Source organism: Crocodylus porosus, unplaced genomic scaffold (genome assembly GCF_001723895.1).
Source record: "Crocodylus porosus isolate Cpor-Errol unplaced genomic scaffold, CroPor_comp1, whole genome shotgun sequence".
In the NCBI taxonomy this organism is placed as follows: Eukaryota; Metazoa; Chordata; order Crocodylia; family Crocodylidae; genus Crocodylus; species Crocodylus porosus.
In genome coordinates, this window is record NW_017728914.1 from 16777007 (window position 1) to 16796323 (window position 19317).

Below are 19317 nucleotides of genomic sequence, written 5' to 3' on the forward strand. Positions count from 1 at the left end.
CGCGGTTCATGGCGCCCCAAAACAATTACAATAGTAACATCAAAGATCACAGATCACCATAACAAATATAATAATAATGAAAAAGTTTGAAATGTTGCGAGAATTACCAAAATGTGACACAGAGACACAAAGTGAGCAAATGCTGTTGGAAAAATGGCACTGATGGAAAAATGGTGCCAATAGACTTGCTTGAGGCAGGGTTGCCACAAACCTTCAATTTGTAAAAAACGCAATAGCTGTGAAGCGCAATAAAGCAAAGCGCAATAAAACGAGGTATGCCTGTATTGTTTAACCAATTTAAAATATGCAGTCAATTAACTTCTCAGTTGCCAATATTTGACCAGATCCATAAAAAGCACACAGAAAAATTTAAAGTAGCACTTTAAAACTTTTCTAGATAGACTTAGCTGGGGACACACAAATAACTACTCATGGGGCACATCCACACATGTAGGCACGTGCACTTTCTCAAATAGGAGCAGCACAAACTTGTGGGGGGGATTTTTGTCTCAGTGCATGTACCTGAACATGCACTTTGTTGTGGGGAAAGTTGTGCCACTTGGGGCAACATGACCCCATTCAGGTCCTTCCAGATCTGCAGCCAAGGGGAGATCGAGGTGGGGGCCAGCACCTGTGTTGGCCCCAGCAGTATAAAAACGTGCCCTGTGCTGGCCCCAACAATATAAAATCCTGCCCTGGCAAGCAGCTCAGGGCTACAGGCTCTGGAGCTTCTGAAACCCAGCCAGTTGGTATCTGGGGACATAAACCCTTGTGCCAGCTAGACTGCTGAAGCACCACTAACCTGGAGTGGCCCATGCACCCTCTACCCACTGCAGCAGTCTGGCAGTGGGGGCTGCTGCCACCTGTGACAGCATCTGCCCCCTTCAACCTGTGGCCCCGTGGCTGTGCTCCTGCCAGACCCAGATGGGGTGCCCCCAAATGACATGTAGGCAGCTATCAACCAGATCTGCTCCTTGCAGTGGCCTGCTTTGATCTGTCAAAGTGTGTCTTCTTGGCCCCAAATGGCCAAAAGGTCAGCCAGCTGGGTCCCCAGTGTTGGCCTTGGACAGGCTCCTCTGCCCAGGTCTCACCACTTGTCTCACCAGCAGAAATCCTGGTGTTTGATGTTTAAAAATTGCAAATATTCTCATAAAGAATCCAAATTCTCTCATTAAAATTTGCAAAATAGTGTTTTTCTGCTATTAAAATGAAATGCCACTATATAGAGAGATCAGTTGTGGAAAGTTTTATTGAATTATTTACAAGTATAAAGCAATTTGGAGTGGGGGTTGGAGGAGTTTGTGGATGAGTGTAGGGTGTGTGGGAATGAGATCTGGGGATGGGGAGTCAGGGGCTTATGTCAGGGTTTGGGGCTTGTTCCTGGGTATGTGGATAAGGGGTTTGTGGTGGTGGCTTGGGGTTGTGGGGGACTGGATGGGGGTACTGCTTAGGAAGGGTGTGTCTCCTGCCCCCCATTCCCCACACAGCACACTGACTGCCCCCCCCCCCCCACAGAGCCACAGTTTCCTCCACTGAGCCCTGTGGGGTGCATGGTCCACGTGCCCCACACAGAGCCCACATCTCTTCCCCACACCGCACACATGCCCCCTCAGGGCACACGCCCCTCCCACCTACACAGTCCACAGCCACCCAGTAGCAGCAGCAGCAGCAGCAGCCATTGGGGCACTCAGCACCCTCCTGGCACAGTCAGGTGTGGCCCCTGCGGGTGGTGCTGGGCCCTAGATGACAGCCCATGCTGCCCAAAGGTACACAACCCTTCACTGAGCCAGGCCATGCCCACTCAATGTGGAACAGGCAGTGCTGGGTACCAAAGTGTTTCCAGCCACTAGTTGCCTCAGGGCATGGTACAGGACCGTGCCTTCCCTTGCTTTTTTTCTGGGGGTTTTTGACACCAGGCTTTTTTTTATACCTGTATTTATTAATCCATCTTTTAATACAAAAAAGTAGGAAATGTATCTGTGAAGTTAACAGCCCTTCTTTTTTTTGTCTTTTATGACAAATAATTCAAGCCTGTTCTGCTTTAGAGTTCATGTATCCGTGAACATTATATAATTTCATGTATCCATAAACATGCACCACTGACGGACCTAAGAAAGGTCTTTTTTAGTGTTGCTTTATTATTGATATTTTACTATGGCCTCTGATGCATTTTCATGTAAAAATGCCATGGGACCTGATCCCAACAATTGCACATCCTTCCATGCTGCACAGGGGTATGGCATGGGACATGATTTTGGAATCAAGGGATTGGATCCCAGTTGGACTCTTTCTGTTCCAAGAAATTGAAAAATGAGTGTGTGCAGATGGAGGCCTGGGCTGAAAATCAGGTGATTATTAGTTGGGTTGGGGCCAACAGTAAGTTTGGTGGCTTCTGCCCCAGCACCACACCAGGGACTCAAGCTGGTCCTGGTGCAGTCTCAGCCTTACAATCAGTTGTTTTTTGGCTGGGGCCCAGACTGTGCTGGGACCAGTTCCGGATTCAGTCCCAGTTCCTGGGGAGCCCTAGGTTTTGACCTGACCCTAGAACTGTGGGAGTCAACAATCAACTAATTGTCAAAACCCCATGCTGGGTACCTTTGGCCAGGCTACCCAACACAAGGGATCAGAAGGTCCCAGCCAGAGTATCCACTGATACATGGGGTCTAAATGTAGAATATTTATATGCTTGTATACCTTATATGGGCATATGTACACCTTAGACTGGGTGTGCATATACCACCCTTGCCATTTAGGCTGCAGTTAACACATTAATAATCATAGCATGAATGTAAGGTATAGATGGGGCCTAGAGTATTTCAGTTGGAAATCAGAAAGAAAAAGAAAAAACAAAACATTTCTTACATCTCTCTACTATTCAGTATGTAAATCAGTACCACAGTAGTCTTTCTCCTTCTTGGTGATTATTTAAAGCAGTGACTTTCAGTTGGGCTGCCATAGCACCCGAAGGTGCCTTGATATCCTTGCAATGGTGCAGCAAGATGCTGCACAGTCTTAGCATTATTAGGTCCATAATCATGAATGACAAAATGAACATATATTTCAAATATAAACCCATAGTGTGAAAAGCATTCTGAACTGTGGTCTTTCTGAATCCTTTGCAACAGAAACATTTCTTTATTATATCGCTGTACTCAGAATGAAAGCTAAGAGCTGGCATTCTCAAAGAGGTGCATGGAATCTAAAACCACTGAGAACCACTGGTCTAAAATACAGATATAAAATTAATTTAATAAAAATTAATGTAATAGTTTTTAGTGTACCCTGTGTTTGATCCAAAAGTATCTTTAAGTTTCTCTGTATTTGCAAATGGTGGAAAAATAATGTGATATAGTCATGGCATATTATTATGCATTCAAAATTGAATGGGTTTTATGTCCAGAACTTTTTGAGGCTGCTAGATAGACACATGGCCTCATTATATAATGAATTTGCTAAATCCCAGGCATGTTTGTAATCAAGGAAACTACGCTGATTGTGTCTGCTCAAAGGAACAATAATCACACTTCTTTAATAATTATAAGCAAGAACTACAAATCATAAGAAACCTGAATTTTTAACCAAAATGATTAGAGACTGGTTCTATTTTGAAAAAAGGGAAAAAAGGCTGGTGTTTTTAAAAAAAATTATGCCGGTCTTCCTTACTATTTTGCAATTATCTCCTGGGGAGTCATGGCGAGAATGAATGTGTATACCAGGCAATTTCTATGTTAATTAATATGGGAGAGGATTGAATATTTATTATATAATTAATATTGTGTGCCTTTTGAAATTAAGTGTTTAAACTTTTGAATATGTTTTCTTTTCAACATCTATAAAGTAATGTTATTTAAAGGACTACCTCAAAGACTATAGAAATCAGTGGTCTCCTAACCCTTCAAACGTTTATGTATAAGTATTCACATATATGGTGAATTTTGTCATTTACTTCAAGGAGACTACTTAATCCATAAAATTAAGTATACCGATAAGCAGTTAAGAATCTTTCTATTTATTTCAGTGATTTAAATGCATCTAAACAAGCTCATAATATTTTTTTTTAATTTAGAAAAGTACCTGAAAACGGTGGCTTTGTTTCTAAAGCATGATTTTGTGTTGATACACATCTCATGTAACACCATTAACATTCAGTAAATTTCATGGGACAAAAGTTTAACACACAACTTGATGCAGAAGCAGTCATTTAGAATCTCAGAAGTTCTTGTATTCTGTAATACACAGGGCATATCAAATTCTATGAAAATCTGCTCTATAAATTGTAGATACCTTTAAATAGTCATTTTATTGAGGGGGGGAAAGGTGGAACATGTCTGAGACTTTAGATCTGTAATATACTGTTCTTGTATTCCTGCTGTATGTGGACGGTTATGAAAATACTGACAGACTGAAGTACTAAACTGAAGATTCAAAGTGTCAACTGCATTTTAATATGTTTGTAATTCATAAGTCTGTGTGTATAGCTTCTTTCAATGCAGATATGTTTTCCTGTTTTTATTTTCGCAGGACTATACCTTGACAATGTACTTCCAGCAAGCTTGGAGGGATAAGCGGCTATCATACAATGTAATACCTTTAAATCTTACGCTGGACAATAGAGTAGCTGATCAGCTTTGGGTTCCTGATACCTACTTTCTGAATGACAAGAAGTCGTTTGTACATGGGGTCACTGTGAAGAACAGAATGATTCGTTTGCATCCAGATGGGACTGTCCTGTATGGTCTGAGGTCAGTATCACCATTTTAAAACTTTTTTTTTTAATAACAGTTTCTGATAGATAAGGATTCTTTTATATTCTTCACTATCATACTTCCGAACAGCTGCAAATGACTTATACTTAAATGTTTGATGATCAATAAAACTGTAAAAATCATTTTGGATAATCTGAGAGAATTAGCTGTAATTTTTAGTTAGCCTTTACATATTTGTTTTAATTACAGATGACTCAATAGAAGCATTTTAGAATAAGATTTCTGCATTAAAAACCTCCTGTCATTGTTAGAACTACTCCTTAAAGGAACTGAAATAGAAAAAGAGATAGAGAGAGATCAAATAAAAAAGGAAAATACATACAACGTCTAAACTGATTGCTAGTCAGATACTTCATTATATAAATAACTTTTGAAAGAAGATACCCAGGAAAAACTAGGAAGTGTCTTAATAAAGGAAAATGTTCATCATATCCATGAGGTACATTTGGATTAGGAAGATTTATGTGTATTTTTTAATATCATTTACATTGATAACTGGATCAGACATTAAAAGCAAAGCAATGGCAAAGCATGGAATATGTTCACTGTGTCATATAGAGGCTTGGCAATTGCAAGGCATGGCTTTTTGTTGTAGTTCATATAGAACAGAATTCCTTCAGACGGTAATATATTACATACCATTCTGCTTACAATGGTTGGAGTGCAGCACACTTTTATAAACATGTTTCCAAATGTTGTCCTGCCCTTATTGAACAAAGCAAAGATGGAGTATGACTATTAGGACTGTCAAAACAACACCATTTTGTTTTGACTTCCATTTTGCCATTTCAATGGGACATTGTGTTTTATTTCGAGTTTTCTTGTTTTGAAAGTACTATTGCATTTCATTTTTTCAAAACCGTTTTGCTGTTTTGATGTTTCGCCCATAGGCTATAATGGGGAAACACAAAACTGCCTATAATTGTCATTCTTGCTTGATTTCGATGAAACTTGCAAGGATGGTAGCCCCTTCCCAGGCCATGAAGTATGACAAGTTTCAAAAAGGTAGGTACAGGGGTTTCTGGGAAACTGCACCTCAAAGTCTTGAAAGCAAAACCCATATCACATGTGTGTGTTAAGGCACAGACAAGTGAAAACTGCAGGCATGATAGCCCCCGTGGAGTCCATGAAGTCTGCCAGCTTTCAAGGAGATAAGTGCAGAGGTTTTGGGGAAACTGCACTTTAGGCACTGACAAGTAAAAGTTGTGACGTGTGTGTGTGTGTGTGTGTGTGTGTGTGTGTGTGTGTGTTAAGAAGCAGCGGTTCACTATATACGTGAAAGCTGCAGGGATGGTAGCCCCTGCTGAAGCCATGAAGCCTGCCAAGTTTCAAGGAGATAGGTGCAGGGGTTTCTGGGAAACTGCACTTCAGACTGTTCAGAGCAAAACTTGTGTCACTTGTAAGTGTGAAGGCACAGAGAAAGCTCAGTTCAAACCATGCTTTTGATGCTGTTTTTCTGTCCCTCCCCCAGAGCACTGGGATTGGAAGGGACCTCAGGGAAGGATCACTGTCACTGGCCAGCTACACATGTCAATATCAGAACAGTAATTCCTTCCTCATCCCCCTCCCTCTCATTAGTTTCTCTTTAGCTGCAAGGAAGCCCAACTTCAAATCTCAAAATGTTTAGAAACTTTCAAAATGTTTTGACTACTCTTGTTTCATTTTGAAGCTGTTTTGAAGCCTTTCATTTCATTTGAATTTCATTGTTTCGAGCTCAAAACTAGTTGAAACAGCCTCAAAACGAAATTGCTGGCAAAATTTTGCACAGCCCTAATAATTATGTTTCTACAAAGTCCTTTTGCTTTTTTGTTCTGTAATATCATTGGCATCTTTTTATATTTCTTTTCTAGTCCAAGATATACAGGGAGGATTATACTGCAGTTGCTCGGGGATGCAGGGGGGGCAGTCAGGAAGGCCAACCACACCTTGTCATGCATCCACAGATGCATCTCAAGCAGGTCCAAGGAGGTGATCCTCCCCCTCTATGCGGCACTGGTCAGGCCGCAGCTGGAGTACTGCATCCAGTTCTGGGCACCACACTTCAAGAGGGATGTGGACAACATGAAGAGGTTCCAGAGAAGGCCACTCGCATGATCGGGGGCAGCAGGGCAGGCCCTATGAGGAGAGGCTACGGGACCTGAACCTGTTCAGCCTCCACAAGAGAAGGCTGAGGTGGAATCTAGTGGCCTGTTACAAACTAGTCAGAGGGGACCAGCAGGCATTGGGGGAGTCCCTGTTTCTGCAACCACTACCAGGAATGACTAGGAATAATGGTCACAAGCAGGCAGAGGGTAGATTCAGGCTAGCTATCAGGAGGTGCTACTTCACTGTCAGGGCGGCTAGGATCTGGAACCAACTTCCAAGAGAAGTGGTGCCGACTCCTACCCTGGGGGTCTTTAAGAGGAGGCTTGATGAACACCTCGTTTGACCCCAGTACTGCTTCCTGCTATGGCAGGGGGTTAGACTCGAAGATCTGCTCAGGTCCCTTCCGACCGTACAAACTATGAAACTATGATCAAATGTAGTTACTGTTTCAGGGGTATTCAGTGGCCTATATGAAGCAAGTTCTTTAGGCCACATCCTATGTCTCTCCAATTATTGAGAATCATAGTTTTTCAGCAAAGTCTCCAAGAATTCAGTAGATATGGAAATAACTGTGACCTCTTAGAAATTACTTTGAGGCACATTAAACTATGTAGGATGGTTTATAAGCCAAAATACCTTTTTTCTATTTGTTTCATGGATAGATGAAAGATTTGTCTTAATACCTGTCAGTGTGCTTTCTTCATTAATAAAAAAATCCCAAGGAAAATCCTATAGGCAGCATCCAGATGAGTGTGGCTGTGCAGTATGTGGCACTGCAGATATGTTTGTGGCACCACATGTTCAGTTGTTCTCCACACTGCAAGAGTTGTTCTCTGTTTCCACTCTCTGCATTCCTCTCCAGAGGAAAATGGGTAGCTACTCACATGGGTAGCACGCTCCACTTAAAAGTGGAGCCAGTCCATCCGGAGCTGCACTGCAGCTCCCAGCCAGGCTCCAAGCAGCAGAATCGGTGCTGTTGTAGCCCTGGGAGGCCCCCAGAACCCCAGGTAAGGTTGCTGGGGCCATCCCACAGCCTTCCCTACCACCCTGGGGTAACTTGCTGCATGCCAGAGCATGTATGGCACAGGCACTCCCCAGGAACAACTAAAGACGTTGCCAGGTGGACTGCTGCCAGTTGTCCCCGGGAAACCAAAAATCCACACAATGTGTGGACACTGCCATATTGATTAGTTACTGCATTGTGAATCCAAGAAGAATCAATATAGATAACTAGAAAATAGGCACAGAGCTGCCAAAGTACTTTCAAGTAGCATGTGTAATTTATACATGTTGATTTATGAAGAGTGCAGTTAGCATTTATACTATGAGCATGCAAGGAATTCTAAATTGTTTGGACACTAATTACCAAAAGGAAAATTTGCATCAGATTCCTCTTTCTTAAAAATTGTCGTGTCCATGCTGAACATGTCCAACTGTGGCAAGTCAGAATGACCAGTTTTATTAGTGGTAACACATCGAGCTGTATATATGTTAGGCTATACAGTATGCCAGATAACTTAGTCTTGCCCCAAAAAGTTTGAAAGGTGAAATGCTGAACAAGTGCATTATAACAGAAATGCCTCCTGGATTGTACAGGGTCTTCCAAAGCGTCCAGGACATGGACAGAGAGAATAAGCATGTAAATGCGAGATTAATGTAGGAAAATCTCTTATATCTTGGTTTAGGGAGGGCTGAACTCACAATATATTTGGAGGATGATTTAAGTATTCGCAAAGAGAGGCAAGAAGTTGAGTTAGAACAGAGCTTTAAAGAAGCAGAATAGATTGTAAGGAAAAGGTGAGCAGAGAGAAAGGAAGGTGGGGTGTGTAGTCCAGGAGAAGACCATCAGAATTCATTCCTCCTCTGATTTCTTTGGCAATAATGGCTTAAGAGACAGTACATACAGCCAGTGGTTTGAATGTGGCCTTGCTTAACCAGTTCAAGTGACTACAGGATTATACACAGCAAGTTTTTTTATTGAGAAAATTACTGTGTTTTCAGTGCTTAAGAATAATTAGGGGAAATATGCATCTTGTCCTTTACAAAAAAAAAAATAAAGGTTTGAGAAAAGCAAACCAGAGGAATGAAAGGGCTATGGGGAAAAAGATAGATACATTAACAGTATATAAAGGGTAAGGAGCACATAAAAGAAAGTGAGAGAAATGACAGTACAGCTTACTAATACAGTGTGTATTGTATAGAAGAACATATGTATAGAAGAGTATTTGGGGGACAACTTGATTTTATAGGTGATTTCTAATTGCAGCAGACTTTATTGCAGTCAGTTTATAACTAATGTTTGTGCCTAACTCATTTTCTCTCTACAATTATGTTTGCTTATTTAGGCATGCCATTTTAATTATTGACTGGTGGGGATGGGATAAAGAAGCACATTTCGGCTGGATTCCCAGATCCACGTTCAATTTACTGTATAGTCCTGCCTCTTCTTTACTGTCTGAGTAGAGTATTTCACCAGCCACCCCCCCACCAAAAACAAAAACCTAGTGTAAGTGCTGCAACAAATCATAACAACTAGCTATATGTGATAGAGAATAAAAATGTGACCTACATGAAATACATTCTTAGTGGGGTAGTTATATAAATTGTATCTGTAATTGCAGTGGTGTATGATTTCTAATGAAACATGAAATTGGTAGGAAATTGCATGAAAACTGCAAAGTTCAGTTCTCTTTTTTGCTGACGGAAATCAGAACAATTTATTCTACTGTAGTTGATGTGCCTTGTTGGAATATTAATGCAAACTAGGTATTGCGTTGCTGGCTGTTAGAAACTGTTTGCTGTTGGTAGGTTTATAACTACCAATCCGGTGTAACTTACAGTCACTCTTAGTTTCTAATGCACGTATATTAAAATTAGTGTGTTTTTTTTGTTAGTAGTGTGCTTTCTGGATAAGAAAAAACTTCGTTGTGCTCATCACATTCTTAGATGCTTAGCTATGCCATTTTTAATTAGTAATGTTTTGTCTTACGTTTACTGCAGGGGGGTAGGGCATTCTTTCTTCCTTCCTTCCTTCCTTTTTTGGTGCAAGTAGGGGTTATTGCTTCTTGGAAATAGCAAAAACTTGAGTCTCTCCATTGCAAAAAAGACAGTTAAAATAAATTTGTGTAGTCTCGAACATGAGTTAAATTAGCATTTTCATATCATAGTGTAGCAAGATCTTGGATAAGGTTTTGCCAATGTTTTCAATTCAACAAGATACTTAAAACTTCATATTTATAAGTCTTCCACAAATCAATGATAAACTAAAAATAAGATTTGACATTTTCAGCGTTTATAAATTTTTCATTGCTATTTCTGAGAGAGTACCTTGACTTGATTGCTTAATAAAAACTACAGTATCCTTTTTAGGAAATTTTTGTGCATGATAAGCAAAGGTGTTTGAAAAACTAATTTTGTTTACATGAAAGGGTTCTGAGAAGATTCTTCTTCATAAGCTTTTGAAAATAAGTTTGTCCAAGTTCTTCAATTTTCAGAAACCAAACAACACAATCTTGGCCTTTTTATTTGGTTTTGTTACCAAAAATTAGGGACGTTGTAGAGGCTTTTGGCTCACTTTTTTTCAAAATGGATGCAATATTTGTAAAATATATCTATATATAGATACACATATACATATTAATATGTAACACTATATATTGACATGTAGCACTATATATTGGTATAGATAGATAGTTATCTGTCTACTTATATACACACACATACAATTTTGCAAAAAAATAATGTGAATAAAATGATGTGTAATAAGTTCAACTCTACTTTCAGCTACACTAGCTTCATGCTTCATTGCTCCATTGCTTGTTCTGGGTCGAGATAATCCTCCTTTTCTTGAGGCTAGGTTAAATCAAGTCTTTTTCTATTTTACAGTGTAAACAATAAGCATTTTGGTTCTTTTTAGTTTCATTTTCTTGCAGTCATGTTGTATATCATTTGTACTTTTGCATTTCTGTGGGAAGAATGTCTGCAGCAGTTTCCCTTAATAAATGCAGTCTTGTGACACCTCAGTTGTGTAGAGGCACACAACTCAAAAAAGAGACCCCGCTTTTAAGATTTCTTTCTTTGACAGTGTTCTCCACTGTTTGGTTAGAAACCAAAATAACATGGGGTGCTATGATACAGTTAAAATACCAGCCAGTAAATATCCTGGGCTCAACTGTGCAAAACTGATACAACCTAGGACGATGATTATCAAGCAGAGTGCTGTGAGATCCCTCAACCAGAGTGTCTAGCCCCTGTGTGAGGAGGTAAAATGCTTTCCTCCCCCTGTCCAGCTCCCTGAGCCTACCCCAGCTACCCCAACTGTGGCTACTTCTCTGAAGATTTCAAACTATGTTCTGCCTACCTCCCATGCTCCCACAGCACGCTCCGCTGCAGGTGATTGTGCACACGGGTTGGTATTCAGAGAGCCATAGACACTCTTTGCATCCCTAATCATCCCCTCCACTTCTCCCAGGCTCCTGAGGTCAGTAAGAAGGTTTGTGGAGGTGATTGCTGGCCTGTGAGACTCTGTAAGAGCAGCCTCACTGGTGGGGGCTGCCCTTGTCCCATGCAGTACAGACTGCAGGTGGGAAGGCTGCAAACAGTGGAAAGAGCAGGGCACAACAGGGTTAGGCATTGCCCCTGCTGCTAACCTTTTTTAGCTTCAAGGTACCCTTGCTTACTTTTTTGAATTTAGATTCTAGCTCAGTGATCTTTGTTAATGGCTGAACAACATAGAGTATGTGTGGCCTTTCAGGTCAACAGTATGCTAATAGATGTTATCCCTGGGAAGACTTTCAAATTAGGGTCATCAGTCATAATAAGGCAATGTTTATGCTCACTTATATAAATTGGAGCACTAATGATATGGTTCTTAACTGTAACAATTCCTGTGTGCTGGTCCATATGCCTTTTTACCTGATTAAAAGCTATGTTATTGGTCGAGTTCTTGGTGTTACCTTTTGCATTCAACAAAGGTCTTGACTTCAGGTGTGGTGGAGGAATGATTTTGTTTAAATGTCCTACAAATACAAATGTACATGTAGGAATGCTTACCAATTTATAGATAAAACCTTACTGTTTCCATCCTGAAAATAAGGGAAGAAATCACCAATAAGAAATAAAACTAGAAAAGATGATTGTATTATGTTAGGTTTTGGGTTTTTTTGTATTTTAGGTTTGTTTTTTTGATTTCATGATGTGTTAAGATCTGGAAGAAAATCAAAACATTTAAAATCACCATATACAATATTAAAATATATATATATTCCTTATGTCTGAGTCATTTTGATTGCATCTAACAGGTTTTTTAGAAGACTGAATAACTTATGGGCTTTTCATCTGTAACATTACATATACTTTTAAAGTTCATAATTATCCTCAAATAAACCTTTAGCACTTTCGTAGAAATATCTCTATTTTCTGCTAATAGTTGTTGGACTTTTTCGCAAGGTGAATATGTTTTTTTGAGGGTGTGGGGGATGGTTGTGTTTTGTGTTTTTTAATTGCAAGACTCATTGTAAACTGGAAATTTGTGACATTTGTCATGAATCATTCTAGCATTCTGGTATTAAATACTGCAGCTTGTAGTCTTTTAAACCACTATTACATAAGAAGGTTATTTAACAAATTAATCAAAATCATATAAAGTGTGAAGTGGTAATATATTTGAATGCCCATCTATGATCCATATGTCCACATGCCTTAAAAGAACACATTACTTTTTTTTTTTAAATAGTGTTACTGTTGCTGCAGTAATTTACTTGATTTTATTTCTGGCCCATCCAATAACATGCTCTTACCTCATAAAAGAGGAATTTATTGTGATTTTGAACCCTCTTTTTAACAAACGTGTGGGCTGTGTATGTTTCTATATGTCCGTGTTTTTCTATGTTGCCTTCATTTTATCAAGATAGTGCTAATTTAGAAAATATAAATCTGGCCTTCCCATTCTTTCACCTTCTTATTCTTTGGTGCCTGACAATCCTTTGACTTTGTTCACCTTTAGGTTTTTCTAGTACCACCTGTATGTATTATGGGATCAGATGTATATAACTTCTGATTAGACTTGACAGGGGCCAGGAGGCACTTTTGTAACTACCTGGCTTGCCCTGTCATTGGAAGGAAGACAGAAAAAAAGATGGTCAATAATAAATGTTGACATCCCAGATTTTAGTTACTTTTATCCTTGAATTCCATCCCTTAAAGCATTTACCATTGGATATTACATAAAAGACTGAACTGAGACATAGCCAGTTGTAGGTGGTAAATAGTCAACAGGATACCAATTGGCCATTAGCCTTCTAAAAATAAATATTTATGTTTCAAAAAAGGATGAGATTTGTGGCTGTATATTTCCCTCCACAAAAAGACATTTGTTTTCAAATAATACTGGAGTTTATAAAGGTTTTTAGAAAGAAGGTGAAAAATTTAGATGGATCTTAGTGTTTCAATTAAAGCAAGTGGGTGTCTTTTGGAGATACACTACAACTTTTAACCACTCGGCAGCAAGAACCAAATGTTTCATTATTATAGTACACATTATAATAACACCTCCCTTTAATGGTTTATTCTTCCAATCCAGTGGGGGGGTTTTATAATGAGGTTGTATTACATGTTTTGATGGTCTTTATAACACAGCCTCTATAAGTAGCAGGATTTTTTTTCCCCATTGTATGAGCTGCTTGACTGCTGCTAGGATTACATGGTCCATCTGTCAAGAAAATTTCTCTTTGGTTGCCAAAACGTACCAAGTTCTGCATACTTTGATGTTTCATTGATTTGTGTGGAACATCAATAGAACCTAGAGACATGGGATTTAGAATGATTAATAATCAATTAGTATGGTGATCTTATGCAGAGAGTTGAGTACAGAAAAGTGAATTTCATACTGTGGATACAAACAAATATACGGACTCAAATGAAGCAAATATTCTAATCTACAAAAATGGCAAACACTTGTTTTATGGAAACTTAGCTAATGCTTTGTTATGCAATATATGTAATTGTATGTGCTTTGACTAATGAATCCAGTTTGGCTAAAATTGTATTGCACGTTATACCAGGACCAGGACTGTCCACTTGGCAACCTCAACAGGCCCAGGCTCCTATCCAGCCACCTTTTCCCCTTTCACTACCCACACAATGCAGTGGTCATGAGGGGAGTGTGGTGCTGCCTGTGGCTCTCAGCGGTGTGGCCCCAGTGGTGCAGGCTGCTCAACATGCTGCCCTCATCTGCTTAGACATTGGCCTGCCCTGTACTGCAGTGACCACATGTAGTACTAGTGACAGAAAGAATCAGTAGTTGGACATTTCATAGCCTTCTCCCTGATTTCTTATTTCAAAACTTAACAAAGAAAAATATATTGAATCTCAGTGCTTCTGTCAGTCCTGTTGGACTGGTACTTGTCTTTAAAACTTATGAATTTCTTGATCCTGCAGCCTGTTTGGAATTTTTGAGGCATTTCTGTATCATAATATTTTAAATGAGTAAGTGGAGAGACCCTTTGAGTTTTCTACATCATGCAAATTTCCCTCTGCTTGATGGTGAAGAATGTTCTTTGAGGATCTCCTAAGAGAGAGGAGGGTTGGAATGGAGAAAGGCAGTTGAAAAGAGCAGGATTAAGTATGGATGGAATAGAAATGGGGGGCATAAGTTCCTCCATTTCCCCACCATAAGCTGCTTCTCCAGTGCCCAACAGTTTTACATCCAGAGACCTAACTTAACATTAATTTTAAGGCTCCAACTATGGGTTTCCAGGCAAACTGACAGCAATTCCTAATCATTAGAAAAGCTGGCTTCATCACAACTTTATAGTTGTTATTAGAAGGTAGAATTATGAACACAGTAGTATTACTTTGTCCTCTCTTTTTTTCTTGTTACTAGCATTTAGTGATGTGAATTGGAAGTATTTCTTAAGTTCTACAGTCTCTTCATTATTCCCCTCCAGTTTTCAATGCATGCAAAGAAATGGTACAGACAAAATAAGTTTCCATTTGACATCTCAACCATTTATGCTACATTAATAACTCACGTATTATCACATTCTTTAGCAGTTTAACTTCTTAGATGCAGCTCATTATCTGCAAAATGTATTGAAAAGAATAAAAAGCTCATTCCTAAATTATTATAAGTCCTTAGAGGGACATACTAATTCAGAGGTGAATTGTTCACACAAGATGTTATTGGAAAGATGATTTTGTCTTTACAGTTTAGGAAAGATAATGGATTTGGAAGCAGCAGGAAAAACAGCTGTAAAAAGCTGGAAACGGCTTGCTACCGCTCAGCTGGAAATTCTTGTTCACTACTCCATAAGCGCTGTTGGTCAGAATTATAATTATGTTATTGCTCCATGTTCAAAATTTCAAAATGCCTGGTTGTTTTTAAATTGCCTTGGTAGAGACAAAATGAGATGTTGAAATCCCTATCTAACATTGCACAACTAAAATTCTCACAATTTGTGATGAGAAATTTTCCACATATATATGGAAAATATATATATAAAAAAAACAATTTCTCATCACCGATTGTGAGAATTTTAGTTGTGCAATGTTAGATAGGGATTTCAACATCTCATTTTGTCTCTACCAAGGCAATTTAAAAACAACCAGGCATTTTGAAATTTTGAACATGGAGCAATAACATGTTCGTATATATCCGAAACCAACATTTTCTCAGAAATTCTTTCAGTTACAATTACCTAATTTTCAGTTTGGGGTTTCTGGATACAAATTCTGGTAGTTGCAAAAGTATAAGGCTTCTCAAAGAATGTTCACAGGACTCTTTTGAGACTGGGCCTTTATCAGAGAACTGGATGAACATGATTGCAAGGATAGATGTTATAACCATAAAACTTCAAACTGAAAGTGAACATAGTCAGCTGTCAGGAATAGCGATGCCTTGAAATCCCTAATAAAAACACTTTCCACGTATATACTACTTCATAGGTTCAGAATACTTTGTAAACAAACTACTGCTACCTGTTCTTATAACATCCCTGGGGTGAGAGAACAGGCAGTGAATCAGATCCAGGGCTGGGAATGGACTCTGTCCTTTTGAATCCCAAACTATTGCATAATAGAAGTAGTTGTATATTTACTGTTAATTAAAAAAGCTGTCATCTGTAGTTACGGATTTTTATGGGCCAGATCCTGGTGTCTTTACTTACAGCCTCATCAAAGACTATGATTAATTAACCATAAAGTTACTACTACTATTATTTCTGTTAATCAGTGAACTGGAAGCCATGAGACTTGGACTCCCTCTGTGATATTAAGCAAATTATGTAACTCCTCTTTGTCAGTTGTTCCATTTATAAAATTGGAATAGTAATACCTACCTTCCTCACAGGAGGGTTGTGAAGATTAATTAATTGGTTTGCAAAGTGCTCTGATCCCATAAAATGATACATAAATGCCAAGCATTATAATGAAGGATTACAAAATACCAGCCTTCATATGCACCTTGGGAAGATTGTTTTATGGATGCAAAACTGTTTTATTCTCCCCAAAACCATAATTTTCCAACTCTTTGCTTATAGGAACAAATTTACAAAAGGATTCAATCAAGGGAAGAGGGGAGAATTTGCAGTAAACAAAGGATCATCAAGTGCCACAAAAATCTTTTTTAATTTAAAGACTCTGAAGTCTTCTTCCCTTGATCTGATGCATTTTTGGTTTTGCTTTTTTTTTTCCTGTAGTTTTTATTGGTATTATCTTCTGGACGCCCCATCAGCAATAAGTATGGTGTGCTCTTGGCTGACCTGGCTCATAGGGCAGCAGGTGGTCTCTTGGATATGCAAGGCCCAGACCACTTAGAGCCATATATGTCAAAACCAGCAGGTTGAATTTCTCCAGGAGCACTCCAGAGCTGTGAACCTGAATGACAGTGGGAGGCAGAACCTCTTCAATATCCAACACCACATCTTTTACAGAAATGTGGAGGTGGATTCAGGGAAAAATAAAAATTATCCTAAAAAATAAAGCTAATTTTTTTTTCTTTAAATAAAAATTCAACTGCTCTTCTCTCATCCATCAGAAGTATTTTTCATTTATCTGGAATTCTAAATATCATCTGGCCCTGTGTGTACAGAAGGGCTCCCAGATAAGTTTTACTTCAGTAGTACTTTAGGCCTGCTTAGAAAAATGATGTAAATTTTACAAGAGATACAGTACCGGTGCTATTTCAAGCTTTGTTTCAGAGATAGAGTAGAGTTAGAGAAGCATCTAGAGCTAACAATTGTTTTCATTCTCACCATCATTGGTTAATATCATAGGGAATGATGTGTCAGGTAGCCATCTGATGATAATAAAATCCCATCTGGTGCAAAATGCACTTTTCCATTCTAATAAATTATCTCTCTGTATGAAAAAAAAAATCTATACTCTTTTTCTCATCTTTTCTTAGTTCCTTTTCCCTCTTAATCGTAGTATGTAGGGCACTCACACTTCTACTATTCTAGAGGGTAGCTGGGCTAGTAGAAGCGATTGAATAAAGAAGTAGTTTGGGATACCAGATCTTTTAACTTTGCTGAAGATGCCATCTGTATGAACAGATGGGAAGCATGTTGTAGGGCCAGAAGGAGACTTCAAGATCAAACAAGAAGGAAAGAACTACATGTAGATTTGTTTGTAGTATTAGAGCAGAATGGATCCCAGGTGCTGGTATTACCTCAGTGATCTGACCTAGGCATTGGTCACTGAAAAACTCCTGTCTGTAAAGCAGAAGTTATGAGGGCTTGTAATCAACACTATTATAGCACCCTGTGGCAATCAGTCTGTGGTGTCTCTCAGTTTTGGGCAGATGCCATGAGAAAACAAATGTTCAAATACCTCAATTAATCTTACACATGAGCTATAAATATGAGAGAACTCAGAAGTGTATGTTTCATTTCTGAACGGAAAGGTAGTTATACTTTCTCCATATTTGGAAGGAATGATATATTTTTTCTGAATGCACAGCTAGAGTCTCTTTTTTTTTTTTAGAAAGAGCAGACTATAGAATGTACCTGACACATCTCAATGAGGTTCTGTGCATGATTATTTTGGCAGAGTCTGTCAATATACAAATGTCATATGAGAAAAGTTGCAGCTGCTAACTATATTTTCCTTTCTTGACATGGGGTTTTCTCTTGAGACTGCATTTCAAAAACCTGACATTTAAAAAAAATGCTTCAACAATTTTTCTTGATAAATGAAAGACAGATGAACTTTTAAGGGACTTTTGCATTTATGCAGAAACCTCCCTTCCTTTTTTTCAGAGAAGTATGTGGGTTTATAGAACCGCTGGGAATCCTATAGCCAAACATTTGGTACTTTATAGGAAATTGAGAGAAAAGACCCTTTTGGAACTACTGATAAGAGAATGATGATGTTTTATCTTGCTGTAGGAAGTGTTACAGTCCAGCTATCACCTCTGTTGAAAACATTTATAGGAAATTGTTATCTACATATCTTAGAGCCAGAAGTTAAAAAAATATATATATTTGGGCAGCTTCCCTCCTATGTCAGTTCTATTCTGAACAAGAGGTTGAAGTATGAGGAAAGTGTCAGAAAACCTCTTACAGCCTTGTCTTTCTTAAGACTGGCTGTGCTGTTGTTTATACTGACTGACAAGCAACACTAAGTTTTTGCCAATGGCTTACACTCCTGTGTCAGCATATCTGAGGAGTGTTTGAGGAGAGCAGGCGAGATGACACTAGACATACCATTTTTTTTCATTTCTTCATTATATTCCAACCAATGGCTCCACTGAAGACCTCCCCAACCACCTTCTCTGAGAGACTTTGGTTTGGAGGGCTTTTGGGGGGAATGAATATGACAACTGTAATCAGTGTATCACAAGTGTAATCAGTTACATTACAGTGTAATGAATATCAGTGAAAAAATTAAGTGTTTCAGTAGGAGAAATTTCTATCTTGAATTTAGCCAAAAGATGTGGATCAAGATTGCAAAAATGTTAGGTCCTCCTTCTGTTATGTACCACCTCTTAGGGAAGTCTTGTGTTTTTTTATACTATTTTTTCCAGTGAACTTTTGTAAGAAAGCACAAAACATATGTGTTTTACTTATTCTTTTCCTTACGTCTAACTATTTTATCTCTTTTAAGGTTAGGTCTGCATTAGAAGAGTTGCACTGGTTTAACCAAACTGATCTAGTTAAACTAGTGCAATCCCCAGCAGTAGACCCTTTAAGTAGGTTTAATCTTTGCTTAAGACGATTTAATTCAATTTTGTTGTTTAATGACAAGCTAAATCAGTTTAAGCAAGGGGGAATCTGGTTGAAGGGTGTCTACATTAAGGGTCTGCACTGGTTCAACTAGATCAGTTAGATTTTTGATTGAAAGATGCAACTTTCCTAGGATTGATTAGCTTCAAATTTGCTGGCACATAGATTCATAGATTCATAGATGCTAGGGTCGGAAGGGACCTCAATAGATCATCGAGTCCGACCCCCTGCATAAGCAGGAAAGA

At 38.8% G+C, this 19317-nt stretch overlaps 1 protein-coding gene across 2 annotated transcripts in view; it reads left to right on the forward strand.

The window, feature by feature from the left end:
* The window catches only part of GABRB2 (gamma-aminobutyric acid type A receptor beta2 subunit), a 282514-nt gene that overhangs the window by 118414 nt on the left and 144783 nt on the right, over nucleotides 1-19317 (forward strand). For both annotated transcript variants that reach the window (XM_019534884.1, XM_019534885.1), the window contains exon 5: nucleotides 4522-4742. In XM_019534884.1, the coding sequence (XP_019390429.1) occupies nucleotides 4522-4742 (221 nt within the window). The remainder of the gene's footprint in view (nucleotides 1-4521; nucleotides 4743-19317) is intronic.